Source organism: Babylonia areolata, chromosome 4, assembly GCF_041734735.1.
Source record: "Babylonia areolata isolate BAREFJ2019XMU chromosome 4, ASM4173473v1, whole genome shotgun sequence".
Taxonomy (NCBI): Eukaryota; Metazoa; Mollusca; class Gastropoda; order Neogastropoda; family Buccinidae; genus Babylonia; species Babylonia areolata.
The window spans coordinates 10,237,063-10,254,809 of NC_134879.1; the positions used below are offsets into that span (position 1 = coordinate 10,237,063).

At 42.3% G+C, this 17,747-nt stretch overlaps 1 protein-coding gene across 1 annotated transcript in view; it reads left to right on the forward strand.

The window, feature by feature from the left end:
• Positions 1 to 17,747, forward strand: part of LOC143280847 (cytoplasmic FMR1-interacting protein 2-like) — an 82,593-nt gene that overhangs the window by 11,341 nt on the left and 53,505 nt on the right. The window contains exons 7-11 of the mRNA XM_076585565.1: positions 3,817 to 3,927; positions 6,384 to 6,587; positions 9,319 to 9,435; positions 14,797 to 14,874; positions 16,677 to 16,891. Coding sequence (XP_076441680.1) covers positions 3,817 to 3,927; positions 6,384 to 6,587; positions 9,319 to 9,435; positions 14,797 to 14,874; positions 16,677 to 16,891 — 725 coding nt within the window. The remainder of the gene's footprint in view (positions 1 to 3,816; positions 3,928 to 6,383; positions 6,588 to 9,318; positions 9,436 to 14,796; positions 14,875 to 16,676; positions 16,892 to 17,747) is intronic.

Sequence of the window (17,747 nt, forward strand, 5' to 3'; positions counted from 1 at the left end):
AGGGGAAAAGTCAAGTGTGGGAGGGAGGGGTGTGTGTGTGGGGGGGGGGGGTGAGGGGGTTTGAGGGGGAGGGGGGTTCCACTAACTAAAATCCCTAGAAAAGCATGAACAAAGAAAACACACAAGGAAACAAAATAGTCAATACCTGTGTTGACACACAAATACAAGGGTCATTCAATAAATAAGGTGAATTTTTCGGTATAAGGACTTCTAATACAGATAGAAGCTTACTTTAAAAAAATTTTTTTTTTGTTTTACTTCTTTTTCACATGGATTTAATTTGTTTTGCAGATTAAAAAAAAACTTTGAGAGTTTCGGCGATTAACAAAGATGGCCGACCAAGAAGCATGCTCCAGGATTGAACAGCGGTCAGTTATCAAGTTTTTGGTTGCTGAAGGGTGCAAACCAGTTGAAATTCATAGGAGAATGTCAACTGTGTATGGTGCCACATGTTTCAGCCGAAAAAAATGTCTACAAGTGGGCTAAATTGTTTAAAGAACGACGGAGCAGCGTTGAGGATGAAGACAGGCCTGGAAGGCCTACAGAAGTGAGGTCTCCTGAGGTGATCGAATCAGTCAATGACCTCATTCAGTCTGACAGAAGGGTGACAGTGGATGACATTGCAAGGACTTTGAGCTTATCTGTTGGGACAGCACACAAAATTGTCCATGATGACCTTGGCTACTCGAAGGTCAGCTGCCGGTGGGTGCCAAAGATGCAAGGCCTCACACAGCAGCCCGAACGGTGCAGACCATCAACGAGCTGGGCTGGGAACTGCTCCCTCATCCCCCTTACAGCCCAGACCTTGCCCCTTCAGACTTTCACCTGTTTGGTCCCTTGAAAGCGTTCACGAGAGGCACGAAGTTTGAAAGTGACGATGAAGTCAAAAGTGTTGTGAGCGACTGGCTGAGACATCAGTCCAAAGATTTTTACACTGAGGGAATACGGAAGCTTGTGCACAGATGGGAAAAGTGTGTGACAGTGCTGGGAGACTACGTTGAAAAAAAAAAAAGAAAAAGTAAGCTTCTATCTGTATTAGAAGTCCTTATACCGAAAAATTCACCTTATTTATTGAATGACCCTCGTATGAGGTGGGCCTCAGTATGGAGCCTACTGAGAAGTACCTAAGAGAGGACAGAGGTTCCATGAACAAAAAAAACAAAAAAGCAGGAACAAAGAAAAACACTTGTGGAGAAGTAACCTGTTAGTGAAGGTGAGGGGGGAAAAGTAAAACCATGGGGGGTGAGGAGGGGGGTGCCGATGAAGTAAAAAAACAACAACCACACTCACCAACAACAGAAACAAAGAAACACACAAGGAGACAATTCATCATCATCCTCCATGTGGAGCGGTAGCCTACTGGTGATGCACCTGACTAAGAAGTGCATATCCACAGGTAGCAGATAGGGATTTCTACTTCCCTGCACCCCTTTCGCTGGACCTGTAGTGGTACTCTGGGCGCTGGTCTTTCATATGACATGCTAAACCAAAGCCCTGCGAATAGCATGCACTTAGTGCACATAAAAGAACCCACAGTTTCTTCTTCTTCTTCCTCAGAAGGAACAAAGAAAAACACTTGTGGAGAAGTAACCTGCTAGTGAGGGTGAGGGGGAAAAGTAAAAACATGGGGGGTGAGGAGGGGGGGTGCCGATGAAGTAAAAAAAAAAAAAAAAAAAGAACCCTTTTCCACCGCAACATTCAAAGAGAAACTTGGACAGTACATGCGTGCCGAAAGCCAGACCGAAAATCTGGTATAATATTGTCACTGACAATCCTTACAAACTATGTTGAAATGCGTCAATCAGTTGATAACGTATCACGCCATAGAATATTGTTTTCAGAGATTTTCTCTTTTACAGTGGATACAAACAAACGAAATCAAACCCTAGTCTGGTCACGTCTACGATTCTGTTTACTTACATGTATTACAAATTGTGAACCACCCTCACACAACTCTTTTTTTTTCTTTTTTTTTCCCACATTGACATATCTTTACATCTCTGTCTGTCTGTCTGTCTGTGTCTCTGTCTCCCCTCTGTCTCTCCCTCTCTCTGTCTTTCACATAATGTGTCTATCTGTCCATATCCGTATTACCCGTCGCCTTATTTGCTGTCTTTTATGTCTCTTACGTCTGTTTAAAATTTTATCGTTACTTTTCTGTGTTAATTTCACTTGAATCATTCATGTGTAGCATTCATGCTAGGGTTTTGTTGTTGTTTTTCCCTTGGTGTGTGAGTGTGTGTGTTAGTGTGTGTGTGTGTGTGTGTGTGTGTGTGTGTGTGTGCATGCAGGCAGGTGTGTGTTACTCGCTTCCATTCCGTACAGATGTGAGTGATGTTGTGTCTCTCAGTTTGACACTGTGTTATACTCGTACATTATACATGTATTAAGTATTCAGTATAACTACATTTATATGCCTACATGTTTGTGTGTCTCTTAGAACAACAACTAGAGTAGAAGGTGGGTTCATTATCTTCTTGGTTGATGAGATGAAGATGTGTGTCAATCTCCCAATTCTCAACTTCTTCGCCTCTCCTGTCCGTCTCCTCATAGCCCCATCTCTCTGAGTGACTGTTGAAATCTCCCACCACCACACACTTGTTGTCTGGGATGTTCATGTATGTGAGGAAAAGATCTTGATCTTGAGGGCAACAGACATTGTAGATCCTGATGTTGTGTTCTTTAAAGACTATATCAACCCCTTGGATCTCTGCCTGTTGATTGGTGTTCATCTTGAGTTCTTGTGTGGCGATGGAATTCCGCACCAAGACAAGCACCCCTCCTTTGTTTCTTTCCTCACGGTCCAACCTGATGGTCTCCTAACCCCTCACTTGAAAGCGATGGTTTACGGTCAGATGAGTCTCTTGGACACATGCAATGTCAATATTTTCTTGGTGCATCCTTTCTGCCAGGCCAAGTTTCTCCTTATGCACCCCTTCTGCATTCCACTGGAGAATGTTGAGTGTTCTGGGTGGTACTGTTTGCTTGGCCCCAGCAGGAGGATGAGGTCTCCTTCTTCATCGCATTAGCATGCAGAATTTCCTTGTCCGACCACCAGTTGCTTGAGGTGGGCCCCTTTCAGGCACAGGGCCTGGCTCCCGGCCTCCCCGGCGAGTCTCTGAAGGTCGAGCGCCACATCGAGATTCTGTGGACTGCATCATCATGGAAGCGTGGATGCATGGTATCGTGGTTTAAATTGTGCCAGTGGCCCGATACCGCCGTCTTCATCTGGAGTTTTCTTTCGGGGTGCCTCACCCTTAGCTTATGGCCCGTACGTCCTGCCCTGTGAGCACAGGGGGGATTATTTCTCCGAGGGTCCCACCCTGAGGCTAGAGGTTATAACACGCCTCTTGACCGCATGATGAACCCGTCATAGGACAGATGGGGTATTTCAGTGAGGACAACAGTGCCACCTGTTGACCCACCCCGTCCTGGTTGGAACATCGCCAGTTGGTCCGGGACGGCTTATTCGGCCAGGCAACCCCCATATCTGAGGGCTGTTCCCATATCCGCCACCCGGGGACCCGCCGGGTTGGGGATGGTTGCCCCACTACAGAATTGGAAGCAGCCTGGTCCCGGAGAACCCACAGCAACCAAAAGAGTTGTCCTTTACCCTTCCACTTCCATGCATGGGGTAAGTCCTGTCAAGGACTCTAGTGTCGGCTGATTCATGGGAGACTGTTGTTGGAGGGATGTAGTGGAGGTCTTCACCCTGGGGGGACCCTCAGATCGAAAGTCCAATGGTTTTAACTACGTGTTTGTCATATCTGTCTTAATGATATTGATGACTATGCTTGATGGTTATTCCACTTTCAGGTAATGGCAGTTGGGCTGTACCTGATTGATCAGCAGGAAGGAATCAATATCTACAAGATGGATTCCAAGAAACGCATCAACAGCATCAGCAGAATCGACAAGATTCTCAAGGTCAGATTGCGCTTAGCCAGTTGCTTTGCTTTGTTAGAACACACTGACACTCCATTGGAAGGTTAATGAAGGCACACTCTCAATGTTTTAGTCAGCAGCGAATGTGTTTTGTACTAATAACATATTCTGGCACCATTCTTTAATAAAAAAACAAAAAAAAAACAAACAAAAAAACCCTACAAAAATTGAAATTGTATGGGGAAAAAAATCTTGATAAAGATATGAAAGCAATGAAGACAGACTGTATCCAAAGTGACCCGCACAATCAAGTGAATAATTTCAGTTTAAACAATAGCGAAAATTATAATAACAATTATAATAATGATAATCATGCTACCACCACTACTAGGTATGATAACTGACACTGCAATCATTGTCACGTCAAGTGAGGGTCCTGGGTTTTGTCAGACAAAGACCAGGTGGTTTTTTTGTTTTTGTTTTTTTGCTGCCCCGTCATCTGTTTCAGTGGCATTACTCCCACACCGCTCATTTAGATTCCCCCATGCACGGCCACACCCGGGTTTGTCCGTCGTAGTTCCAGCGTCGGTAGTCCACAGGGAACCATCGATGTTAGGTCGCCAGGAGGCCACACACCAGAGGAGACCCTGCACTTCTGCTGAGTCTCTTTGGTGGTGTTCAGTGGTGCCTGTTCTAACGTACTTAGGACACCACCTACTAAGCCCCCTACTAACGACAATAATGGCTTAGTCGCGGAGCCAGACTGAGTGAGCGTCCCTCCCAGAGTGGAGACCGCCACCACGTCCCTCAAACAACAGCCCTCCATGAATCAGCCGACACTGATGACATTGACAGGACTCACCCGAAGCATGGAAGTGGAGGGGTATCGAAACTGAGGTCACCATGAGAGCAGGGCATGAAAGGCCACAGACTTTGAGACTATTTTGTTTCTATTGATGACGATGAAGGAGGAGGAGGATGACGATGATGATGACGATGTTGCTATGGAGGTCCATTTTGGTTTGGGACTGCGTGACAAGGCTGTACTCTACGCTTCCTGTCATAATGATATCCCGGCATTAACCAGGCCCGAGAGATACAGACACTTGCAGTGATAGTCAGGTAATTTGAGCAACACACCCAAAGACGCATCCTTGAAGTGGATGATACTCGACTGTGTGGTCCCAGTCTCCCCATTTAAGCCCACAGCACATTCAACTCTGGGTAGGAGCTGGCCATGGGCCGAAAAACCCACCTCCGCTGGGATTCGAACCCGCGTCCTTCCAGCCCTCAGTTCGCGACGCTAACCACTTCGCCACGGCGGCTGGTGACAAAGACCAGGTTGGGTTCCCTCCTCACTGGACCAGGTGGCCAGTCTTTCAGATAAACTGAGGGCCTGCATGCGTCGTCTATCTAGTGAATGTGAAACAACCCAAGACAAGAAGAGAGTTGCCCTCCCGATAGAAAGAGATGAAGAAAATCAACTTTGATATGGAAACGTGAATACCTGCAGACAGGAAAACAGAAAGAAAGAAGAACAAAGAAACAAGGATGCTGCTGCTGCACTGTAGTGGCAAGGTACTGACCTCCAGGATAGGGATCCTGACATCCCAGCTGCCTTCTCCGTCCTGCTGGATCTGACCCCGAGAAATCTGTTTTGACAAGAAAGAGTCCAGCACAGAATATCATCCTTGTTACTATTCGTTCGTTTATTTATTTACAGTCTGTTCGTCCAAGATGATGATATTAGACTGAAAATAAATGATATTGTTATTATCATTTGGATTATTATCATTTCTATCATAATGATAATTGTTATTATTAATTAGAAATAATCTAGAAAAGATAAAGGTACTTCTCTGAAAATCGATGAAAAATTCCCTAGAGCTCAAAACAAAGTGTAGGAACCCCGGTTGAAGTGTCCTGTAAATTCCAAGGGATGGTCGCCGGTACAATGGTTTACCCCAGAGACACAGCACGATGCATTAGATGTATATTTACAGTAAGCTCCCACCGAGGTCACCGCGCTAACTGAAGACATTGATCCTGAAATCCAGAGGTAAACTAACAAACCGAAGACACTAAATACAACTAAATAAAAAACAGAGAAAAGACTGAATATTTGTAGAGCTGTTGTATTTGTAGAGATTCCGGTTGCGGTTGCTAACCAGGGGCAGGCCACTCTCCTCCTTGTTACTATTGTTTTCATCATTGTCATCATCATCATCGTTATCATCATCATCCTTGTTGTCATCATCATTATCATCATCATCGTTACCATCATCATCCTTGTTGTCATCATCATTATCATCATCAACAGGATCATCATCATCATTCTTGTTGTCTTCTTTTCTTCTTTTTCTTTCTCGTTTTCTTATTTCTCTTCATCTGGTTCTTGTTCACCAGCATCCTTGTCTTCATGAATGTCACCATCATAATCATTTAGGCTGTAATACCAACCACTGCAGTCGTTTATCTACTGACCACCCCTTGCACAGGAGCTGACGTTTGTGCCCCTGTACGGAGACATGCAGATTGCGCCCTACCAGTACATCAAGCAGACTCCCAACTTTGACCCGGCCAAGTGGCCGCACTGCGAGTCTCACACGGCCAGCCCCCAGTCTAACATGCTGCCCAGTCTGGCCACCATCCGGGACGATCACATGCAGTACATCAGTCAGCTGGCCCGCCTCAACAACAAGGTCAGTCCCTGCACACTGGTGTACCACACTCAAACTACACCCCCCCCCCAAAAAAAAACAACAACAAAACAACCTCCCCTGCTGGGTTTTAAACCAAAGGTCATTCTGGACTAGCCTTGAATAACTGATAACTGCTGAGGTATTTGTGACTATTGAAGATCGACTGCCTCCTTAGTTGGAACATTTTCCCTTTCTACCAAATAAGGGGGGGGTGTTGTTCTGGGCTATCTTTCACTGACTCCTCCCTCCACCTTCCTCTCTATTATAACTTAATGGAAGCAAATATGGAGGGTGCTGTGGGGGTAGGGGGTGGGGGTTTTACTTTGATTTTAGATGGGCCACCCCCCCCCCCCCCCCACCCCCGAAAATGGAGTATGGCTGTCTACATGGTGGGGTAAAAACGGTCATACACGTAAAAGCCCATTTGTGTACATACGAGTAAACATGGAAGTTGCAGCCCACAAGTGAAGAAGAAGAAGATGGGCCAATTTTCCAGATGGTTCCTGGTGTCATTTCAAGTTAGCCTACAATGACCATGATATCGATGGGCGCAATAGCCGAATGGTTAAAGTGTTGGACTTTCAATCTGAGGGTCCCGGGTTCGAATCTCGGTGACAGCGCCTGGTGGGTAAAGGGTGGAGATTTTTCCGATGTCCCAGGTCAACATGTGTGCAGACCTGCTAGTACCTGAACCCCCTTCGTGTGTACACGCAAGCAAAAGATCAAATGCGCGCGTTAAAGATCCTGTAATCCATGTCAGCGTTCGGTGGGTTATGGAAACAAGTAAATACCCAGCATGCACACCCCCGAAAGCGGAGTATGGCTGCCTACATAGCGGGGTAAAAATGGTCATACACGTAAAAGCCCACTCGTGTACATACGAGTGAACGTGGGAGTTGCAGCCCACGAACGCAGAAGAAGAAGACCTTGATATCCACTATGGGGGAGGTGAAATCCAGCTGTGGGGGGCAGGTTGGGAGGATGGTTTGAAGTCTACCCCTGGGTGTCATTCCAGGCCAGTCTACACAGACCCAGGTGTTGATCTGGGCCAGCCAGATTTAACCGGAACTGATTATTTTGTGTGTGTGTGGCGCTTGTGTCCATAATTTCATTTCTACATATTTAGAATGTTATTCCCAGGATGATTCACCAACTTTCATCATTCAAAAAAAAAGAAAAGAAAAAGAGGGCGCTAGTCATGGGGGGCAAAGGGGAGGTTACCTACTTCCGGGAGGTTATCGGCCGTAGCTACTTTTGTTTCCTCCGCATAGGCGGATAGTAGTTTGCACAGGACAGGAATGTCAGACCCCTGCTGGAGTCTGCACTAGTGGGTCATGGTAAGTGTGTTACTTAAATATAATTTTAGGAAGAGAATTTCTTTTGATATGTTTGAGTACGTTGACAGATTGGTGTGTGTGTGCGTGTGTGTTTTGCTCTTGTGATTACCTGTCTGTAATCTTTCATACCCCAGAAGGGGTGAAAGGAAATTAAATTTTGAAATCTTTGTTTGTGTGCACTTGCATGGGTCTTGTATGTGTGTGTGTAATTTAATCATGATTTAATATCATGCAAAGATACAGAAAGTGTGTCTATTGAGTTTTTGTCATTTCTATGTTGTGCATGATAATAATGATAATGATAATAATAATATGTTAATAATGATTGTACATTTATTTTACACTTAAGCCTCTAAAAGCACTTCATGGTAACACATTAGTCAAACACACACTGACACTCACACGCATGGAAAGGAAAGGTTTTAGATTTGTTTTAACTCACTCAGTACGGCCAGTCCTCTCTTCTCCTCTTCACAGACCCCTCGGATGTCCAGTGGGTGTCTCAATGATCCAATCTTTAGCTTCTGTCGTCAGAATTGTGGTATTCTTTGTCAACATTCACCTCTTCAGTGTAAGAGCCTTCCGCTTGTAATATTTTGATGGTGGTAATTGGGGAGAAACGCTGTTAACGTTGTCTTTTTCGCCGTTCGTATGGAGAGAGTTAAAGGATAGAGTGAGAGACTGTTATGGCCTGAAAGAGGCAGTGAATTCCAGGTTGAATATGATGATGATGATGATGATGATGATATGGACACTCTTACAGTGCCTATCCTCAGTCAAAGACCAAGCTCGAAGTGCTTTACAAACACAGAGTCATTTGCACAACAGACTGCTTATCTGGGTAGAACCAACTGATAGCTGCCATCGGGCGCTCATAATTCATTTCCTGTGTCATTCAATCATGTTTCAGTCACACACACATAATACTCATGCAGACATGTAACATTTTAGGTGTATCATTATGTTTATTTACCCCATCATGTAGACATCCATACTCTGTTTTTGCGGGTGTGCATGCTGGGTATGTTCTTGTTTCCATAACCCACCAAACGCTGACATGCATTACAGGATCTTTAACATGCATATTCGATCTTCATCGTGGGTATACACATGAAGGGGGTTCAGGCACTAGCAGGTCTGCACATATGTTGATCTAGGAGATCAGAAACAATCTCCACCCTTTACCCACCTGGTGCAGTCACCAAAAATTTGAACCTGGGACCCTCAGACTTAAAAAGCCTAACACTTTCACCACTTGGCTATTGCACCCAAATCAGTTGCAGAAAGTTTTCACTGTCAAGGTCAAGTTGTCAGGTGCTGGCATCTTTGGTGGTATTGGTTGGTACAGGTTATGGGCTGCTAGCGTGTTTTAAAGAGTCTTCATCTGCCCACAGCTGACTACAACAACCCGTGAAAAGCCCGGTACTGACCAGGAGAACAGAGAACTCAGCCAGCTTGCTTTGCGTGGTCTGCAGCTTCTGTCGGCCTGGACACAGCAAGTGAAGGAGTTGGTGAGTGGCCTGCAGGGTGTGCCGTCTGTAGGTTTATCCTGTGATATTAGTAATAGTACTTACTGTCATTTCTGCCTTCAAGGTGCAACTGTAGGTTAATAATATGATATTAGTAATCACGCTTATTGTAATTTCTGGCCTACAAGGTGCAGCTGTAGGTTTATAATATTAGTAATCACGCTTATTGTATTTTCTGGCCTACAAGGCACAGCTTTTTTTATATACTAAAATCTTACCCCTTCCTGCATCTAATTGGTTGTATGCGTCCTATCTGTGTTTGAAAACTAAATTCTGACTGCCACTTGGTTCCACGTTTCACAACAAACTCAGCAATGAACATGCAGGATCACACTGAACAGCAACACTTGATTGCTTCAGTCTTAACACTGTTCAGTTTAACATGGTTTATGTTCATTGAATTGAAGCGAAATCGTATTTAACACCAGTTTTAAAGTGAATACAATTGCAGTTAGTCCAGGGGCATGGGAGAACAGTATCTGAGTTGGGGATAAATTTATAATGCAAAACTACAGAGACAAAAAAAAAAAGTGAACTGATCATCTTCCACTCTTTTCAAACATGCAAAGCAAAATTATCGGGAGGACTGAAAGCAGGGCTAACAGGCTGGATTCTGATTGAACAAGTTAATGAACCGGGGATTGACAACAGTGTACCGTAAAGTTCGGTCTATTGAGCACACTGGTATATAAGCTGCACCCACTAAATTTTGGAAAAAATTGAACTTTATACATACATAAGCCGCACTGGCTTATAAGCCGCACTTATTTCCGGTACCGGAACACATACTGATACTACAGAAAAGCTGTCGATACTGTAGGTTATGAAGTAAACACAAGCGGGAACAACACAAAGAAAAGCAAGCGAAAATGCTGCCAGTGCCACAAAAAAATGATAACTAAACACAACGAAAATAAGATCCATAATTTAGGGATAGTCACATTTATTCAACGTCATCCTGCTCACTGAATCCACTGAAATCTTCGTCTTCAGTGTCCGAGTTGAAGAGAACCAGCACATTTTTTTCCACCATCTTGTCACTGACTTCAGCCTCGCTTTCACTTCATGAACATGAAGGTGGAGGTCGCTGCTGGTTCGTCGCTTGCATTGTCGTCTGCTAGGTTGATCGCCTTCAATTTGAAGGCTGCATCATAGGCATAACGTCGCGTTTTCAGCATGATGAGGGTGTACGCTTGAGCAGAGTAGAACTGAATGCTGATCTGAAGGCTTTAATGTGTGCGGATTTGATTTATAAAACATGAACAGTTAGCACACTATCCTGAAGCTCATCCAAAAATTCATGGACAGAAATCATGATTTTGGCGAGTTGAAAGGCAGCTAAGAATAGACGAGAACGTGACACTCCCGGGATCGTTAAAATCCTCAAATGAGCCGCATCTTTGTATAAGCCACAGAGGTTGAAGCTGGAGTAAAAAGTCGCGGCTTATAGACCGAACTTTACGGTACATTTGACTAAAGGGCTTCAAAATTGTAAAAATTGAATTACAAAAACAAAGGCAGATAACAGCAGACAAACAGAGTAACAGAGCCTGGTCAACAAGCAGATGAAAACCAGTCAGATCCCAAATCCAGTTTTCTGAAAATGTCACAGCTCAGAAAATAACTTCCAGGTTCAACAGAGCCGATCTGCATCAGACAATATGGAGGACTTTCACTTTTGGGGGTTATCGGCAGATGCAGCTTATCAGAAGTGTGCATCTTATATGTGTTCAAAATAACTTTTTTCTTTAATTTCAGGTGGTGTGCCTTCTGCACTGCATGACGTTTGACAATTGTTAATTTTTGATGTCATGATCTGGTAGGAAAACCCCTTAGGATTTTTCAGAGGAATCTTGCCATGATGGTAATATGTGTTGGAAGTAGTACAAATGGATGGTTCCAAATGGCAAATTACTCTTGCTTGGTCGCTTAGTTGACTTTATCTGTTTTTTGAATCTCTGTGGAGTGGTGACCTAGTATAATGTGCCTGACTAGATAGTGTCTGTGAGTTTACATACAGACTGGGATTTTTACAACTTTCTTTTTTTATTTTATTTTTTATTTTCTCCCCTTGTACACAAGGTTATATTTTGACTTTTCACGACATCAGTGTGATTCAACATTCACATAGCAAAACATTTGGTCCATCAATGATCATCGAAAAAAAAAAATCATTAATTTGTTGAGATACAAGGGTTATTTTTCAATATGATAATACTTATAACAGTAATAATAAGATGAAGAACAATAACAAATAATAAAGAACAAGATAAACAAGATACCAAATGTCACATCATGGCATGTATACATGTTGAAATAGCTTCAAGGAGCACCAGTTTTTTTGTTGTTGTTGTTGTTGTTGTTGTTTTTATAGTGTTATTAAAGGATTAATATAATTATGTTATCCATTACCTGTGGCAGCTTACTTCTTTTATCAAAATTAATGTACAAACATGTCACATTTTGCAGTATATTCATTTCTGATATTGTTAAAAATTATATCAAACATGCATCATTCATGTTTTTATTACTTTCTTCACCTGACCTTGAGTGGTGGTTGGGGTGGTCTTTCGGATGAGATGGTACATCAGTTGAGGGCCTGTGTGCAGCATGTACTTTGCGCATTTAAAAGAACCCACTACAGCAAAAGGGCTGTCCCTAGCTGAATCCTTTAGGAAAAAAATCCACTTTGAGAGCAAAACAAAAAGCCACTTTGACAGCAAAATAAAAATCCACTTTGACAGCAAAACAAAAATTCACTTTTACAGCAAAACAAATTGACAGCAAAACAAAAATCCACTTTGACAGCAAAACAAAAATCCACTTTTACAGCAAAACAAATTGACAGCAAAACAGAAATCCACTTTGACAGCAAAACAAAAATCCACTTTGACAGCAAAACAAATTGACAGCAAAACAAAAATCCACTTTGACAGCAAAACAGAAATCCACTTTGACAGCAAAACAAAAATCCACTTTGACAGCAAAACGAAAATCCACTTTGACAGCAAAACAAATTGACAGCAAAACAAAAATCCACTTTGACAGCAAAACAAAAATCCACTTTGACAGCAAAACAAAAATCCACTTTGACAGCAAAACAAATTGACAGCAAAACAAAAATCCACTTTGACAGCAAAACAAAAATCCACTTTTACAGCAAAACAAATTGACAGCAAAACAAAAATCCACTTTGACAGCAAAACAAAAATCCACTTTGACAGCAAAACAGAAATCCACTTTGACAGCAAAACAAAAATCCACTTTGACAGCAAAACAAAAATCCACTTTGACAGCAAAACAAATTGACAGCAAAACAGAAATCCACTTTGATAGTAAAACAGAAATCCACTTTGACAGCAAAACAAAAATCCACTTTGACAGCAAAACAAATTGACAGCAAAACAAAAATCCACTTTGACAGCAAAACAAAAATCCACTTTGACAGCAAAACAAATTGACAGCAAAACAAAAATCCACTTTGAGAGCAAAACAAAAATCCACTTTGACAGCAAAACAAATTGACAGCAAAACAAAAATCCACTTTGACAGCAAAACAGAAATCCACTCTGACAGCAAAACAGAAATCCACTCTGACAGCAAAAGAGAAATCCACTTTGACAGCAAAACAAATCCACTTTGACAGCAAAACAGAAATCCACTTTGACAGCAAAACAAACATCCACTTTGACAGCAAAACAAATTGACAGCAAAACAGAAATCCACTTTGACAGCAAAACAAAAATACACTTTGACAGCAAAACAAATTGACAGCAAAACAAAAATCCACTTTGAGAGCAAAACAAAAATCCACTTTGACAGCAAAACAAATTGACAGCAAAACAGAAATCCACTTTGACAGCAAAACAAAAATCCACTTTGACAGCAAAACAGAAATCCACTTTGACAGCAAAACAGAAATCCACTTTGACAGCAAAACAGAAATCCACTCTGACAGCAAAACAAATATCCACTTTGACAGCAAAACAAATTGACAGCAAAACAAATATCCACTTTGACTGCAAAACAAATATCCACTTTGACTGCAAAACAAATATCCACTTTGACAGCAAAACAAATTGACAGCAAAACAAAAATCCACTTTGACAGCAAAACAAAAATCCACTTTGACAGCAAAACAGAAATCCACTTTGACAGCAAAACAAAAATCCACTTTGACAGCAAAACAAATTGACAGCAAAACAAAAATCCACTTTGACAGCAAAACAAATATCCACTTTGACAGCAAAACAAATTGACAGCAAAACAAAAATCCACTTTGACAGCAAAACAAAAATCCACTTTGACAGCAAAACAGAAATCCACTCTGACAGCAAAACAGAAATCCACTTTGACAGCAAAACAAATTGACAGCAAAACAAAAATCCACTTTGACAGCAAAACAAAAATCCACTTTGACAGCAAAACAGAAATCCACTCTGACAGCAAAACAGAAATCCACTTTGACAGCAAAACAAATTGACAGCAAAACAAATATCCACTTTGACTGCAAAACAGAAATCCACTTTGACAGCAAAACAAATTGACAGCAAAAGAAAAATCCACTTTGACAGCAAAACAGAAATCCACTCTGACAGCAAAACAGAAATCCACTTTGACAGCAAAACAGAAATCCACTTGCAGACAGAAAAGAAGGTGGTGCTGCACTGATGATGCATTTTCCCCGGGGAGAGCAGTTGGAATTTCACACAGACAAAAGGTGGTGCTGCATTGATGATGCATTTTCCCTGGGGAGAGCAGTTGGAATTTCACACAGACAATCTGTTTATAACAAAAAGTAATACAATGCATGTAGTGAGTAGAGATTGTGCCAAACAACACTTTGAGCAATGACTTCCGATTCTGAATTCAGTAGCGTTACCTCCCTGGACATAACGTAAAACGACTTGTCCACAGTAACGAGATGAAATGGATTCAGTGAATGCTAGATTTATTTGATACAGACCATCAGCTATGACTACATTCGCACAAAACATTAACAATACAAGAAGAATATATACACATAAAGACTGAGTTTGCTCCTTTGCATTGTTTTGATGTTGCCATGTGAAAAGTTTTGTTTCATACATCATTCTATGGGTCTAGTTTGCTTGTTTGAGCTTATGCAACAGAAACGGGAATGAGTCACTGAGTGAATGCAAACAGGCGTGTGTTGTTTCTGCCTTTGAAAATGTATTTCTTTGCAACACTTAGTTTTTGTTTTGTGCCTGTTGACCTATACATTATCCATTGCTGGTGCTAAATGATTTTGAACTCGTTTTTTTTGTCTGCCTGTCAACCCTTCTCATGACGCGATATAAAGTATGATGTCTCTTTTTGTAGAATTCATGGAAACTGATGAACCCAACTGAGCCAGGAAGGAACAAAGCCTGCCCTGAGAAATCAGAACCATATGAACGGGTGAGTGTGTAATAGTTACTGGTCTTCTTCAGGACAAATTATAGCCATTTTCCTCTGTATATATGTAGACTTCAAAACACACATAAACGCATGCATGTATGTACACACACACAAACATATGCACACATATACCTTCCCCCCAACACACACACTTATACACATATAAACACATGAAAGCAAAAACACACACACACATACACACACATACACACTCAAACAAAAACGCACACACACACACACACACACAAAACATGCAGAAAAACACGCACGCACGCACAGAGAGAGAGAGAGCTGGGGGATGGCAAACAGACATGCTGGCATGCAGGAAGGCAGAGTAAGTGATTCTTTACTTTCTCGTTTACTTCAATCACACACACACACACACACACACACACACACACACACACACACACACACACACACACACTTACACAGCCAGATTTTTAAGTACTCACAAGGTTTTACTCAGTCATTACTGAACAAAGATTAATTTTCACATCTGCTGTAGAAGTGAGCAAACGTAGGTATTGCAGCCCCTAAATGCTAAAAAAACCCCCAACAACACAAAAGCAAAAAAGCTAATAGCAATGAAAATTAAGAAAGCCCAACCAAACCCTGGATCTGTTTCAGACCACACACTGCAATTACCCTAGATATGAGTGGAGTGATGGCCTAGAGGTAACGTGTCCGCCTAGGAAGCGAGAGAATCTGAGGGCGCTGGTTCGAATCACGGCTCAGCTGCCGATATTTTCTCCCCCTCCACTAGACCTTGAGTGGTGGTCTGGACGCTAGTCATTCGGATGAGACGATAAACCGAGGTCCCATGTGCAGCATGCACTTAGCGCACGTAAAAGAACCCACGGCAACAAAAGGGTTGTTCCTGGCAAAATTCTGTAGAAAAATCCACTTCGACAGGAAAAACAAATAAAACTGCATGCAGGAAAATATACAAAAAAATGGGTGGCGCTGTAGTGTAGCGACGCGCTCTCCCTGGGGAGAGCAGCCCGAATTTCACACAGAGAAATCTGTTGTGATAAAAAGGAATACAAATACAAATACAAATAATGAGAAAACATAGGAATTGCAGCCCGTATATGAAAAAAACACACAAAAAAACACACACCAAAAAACTAAAACAACAACAACAACAAAAACCATCAGCACCACATCAGCTGTGGAAAAAAAGAAGGAAAAAGTCCAGTCACAAACCCTCAGTCTGCTTTAGTCCACACGCTACAACTACCATGAATATAAGCAAACATGGAAATTAAAAAAAAAAAGAAAATGAATAATAATAAAAAAAAAAATGGAACAAGTCAAAATGAATAAACATGCAACAGCTGTAGAAATTTTATGTATTTATTTATTTTTTTATTATTATTATTATTACTACTTTTTTGTTCTTTTAAAAAAAAATAAAATTATTATTTATTTATTTATTTGTTTATTTATTTATGTACGCTTATAGTTGACTTCATCAAGTTTTTGCGCCTTATACATATTATTATTAGTAGTAGTAGTTCTTTTTTTTTTTTTTTTTTTAATGTATTTATCTATTATTCATTCATCTCTTTTTTTTTCTTCTTTTTTTTCTCAAGGCCTGACTAAGCACGTTGGGTTACGCTGCTGGTCAGGCATCTGCTTGGCAGATGTGGTGTAGCGTATATGGATTTGTCCGAACGCAGTGACGCCTCCTTGAGCTACTGAAACTGAAACTGAAACTGTAGAAAAATCCAACACGACAGGCATGGAGAAAAAAAAAAAAAACCAAATCTCAACCCAAACGCTTCAATCTGTTTCAGGCGACACGCTACAACTACACAAGCGAGGAGAAGTTTGCCCTGGTAGAGGTGATCGCTATGGTGAAGGGGCTGCAACTCCTGATGGCGCGCATGGAGTCGGCTTTCCTGGACGCTGTGCGGCGCCATGTGTACCTGCAGCTGCAGGACCTGGTGCAGGTCTTCCTCAGGGACCCGCTGCGCAAGGCTGTCAAGAAGAAGAGCGACATTGTGGAGAGGTTTCTGTTGTCTTCCTTTTCTGTCTTTGTGTGTACGTCTTTGTGTCTGTGTGTGCATCTGTCTGTCTGTTTGTGTCTGTCTGTGTGCCTGTGTGTGTCTATCTGTCTGTGTCTGTGTGTGCATCTGTCTGTCTGTTTGTGTCTGTCTGTGTGCCTGTGTGTGTCTATCTGTCTGTGTCTGTGTGTGCATCTGTCTGTCTGTGTGCCTGTGTGTGTGTGTCTGTCTGAGTCTGTGTGTGCATCTGTCTGTCTGTCTGTTTGTGTCTGTCTGTGTGCCTGTGCGTGTCTATCTGTCTGTGTGTGCATCTGTCTGTCCGTTTGTGTCTGTCTGTGTGCCTGTGCTTGTCTATCTGTCTGTGTCTGTGTGTGCATCTGTCTGTCTGTTTGTGTCTGTCTGTGTGCCTGTGTGTGTCTATCTGTCTGTGTCTGTGTGTGTGCATCTGTCTGTCTGTTTTTGTCTGTCTGTGTGCCTGTGTGTGTCTATCTGTCTGTGTCTGTGTGTGCATGTCTGTCTGTCTGTTTGTGTCTGTCTGTGTGCCTGTGTGTGTCTATCTGTCTGTGTCTGTGTGTGCATCTGTCTGTCTGTGTCTGTCTGTGTGCCTGTGTGTGTCTATCTGTCTGTGTCTGTGTGTGCATCTGTCTGTTTGTGTCTGTCTGTGTGCCTGTGCGTGTCTGTCTGTCTGTGTCTGTGTGTGCATCTGTCTGTCTGTGTGTCTGTCTGTGTGCCTGTGTGTGTCTGTCTGTATCTGTGTGTGCATTTGTCTGTCTGTTTGTGTCTGTCTGTGTGCCTGTGCGTGTCTATCTGTCTGTGTCTGTGTGTGCATTTGTCTGTCTGTTTGTGTCTGTCTGTGTGCCT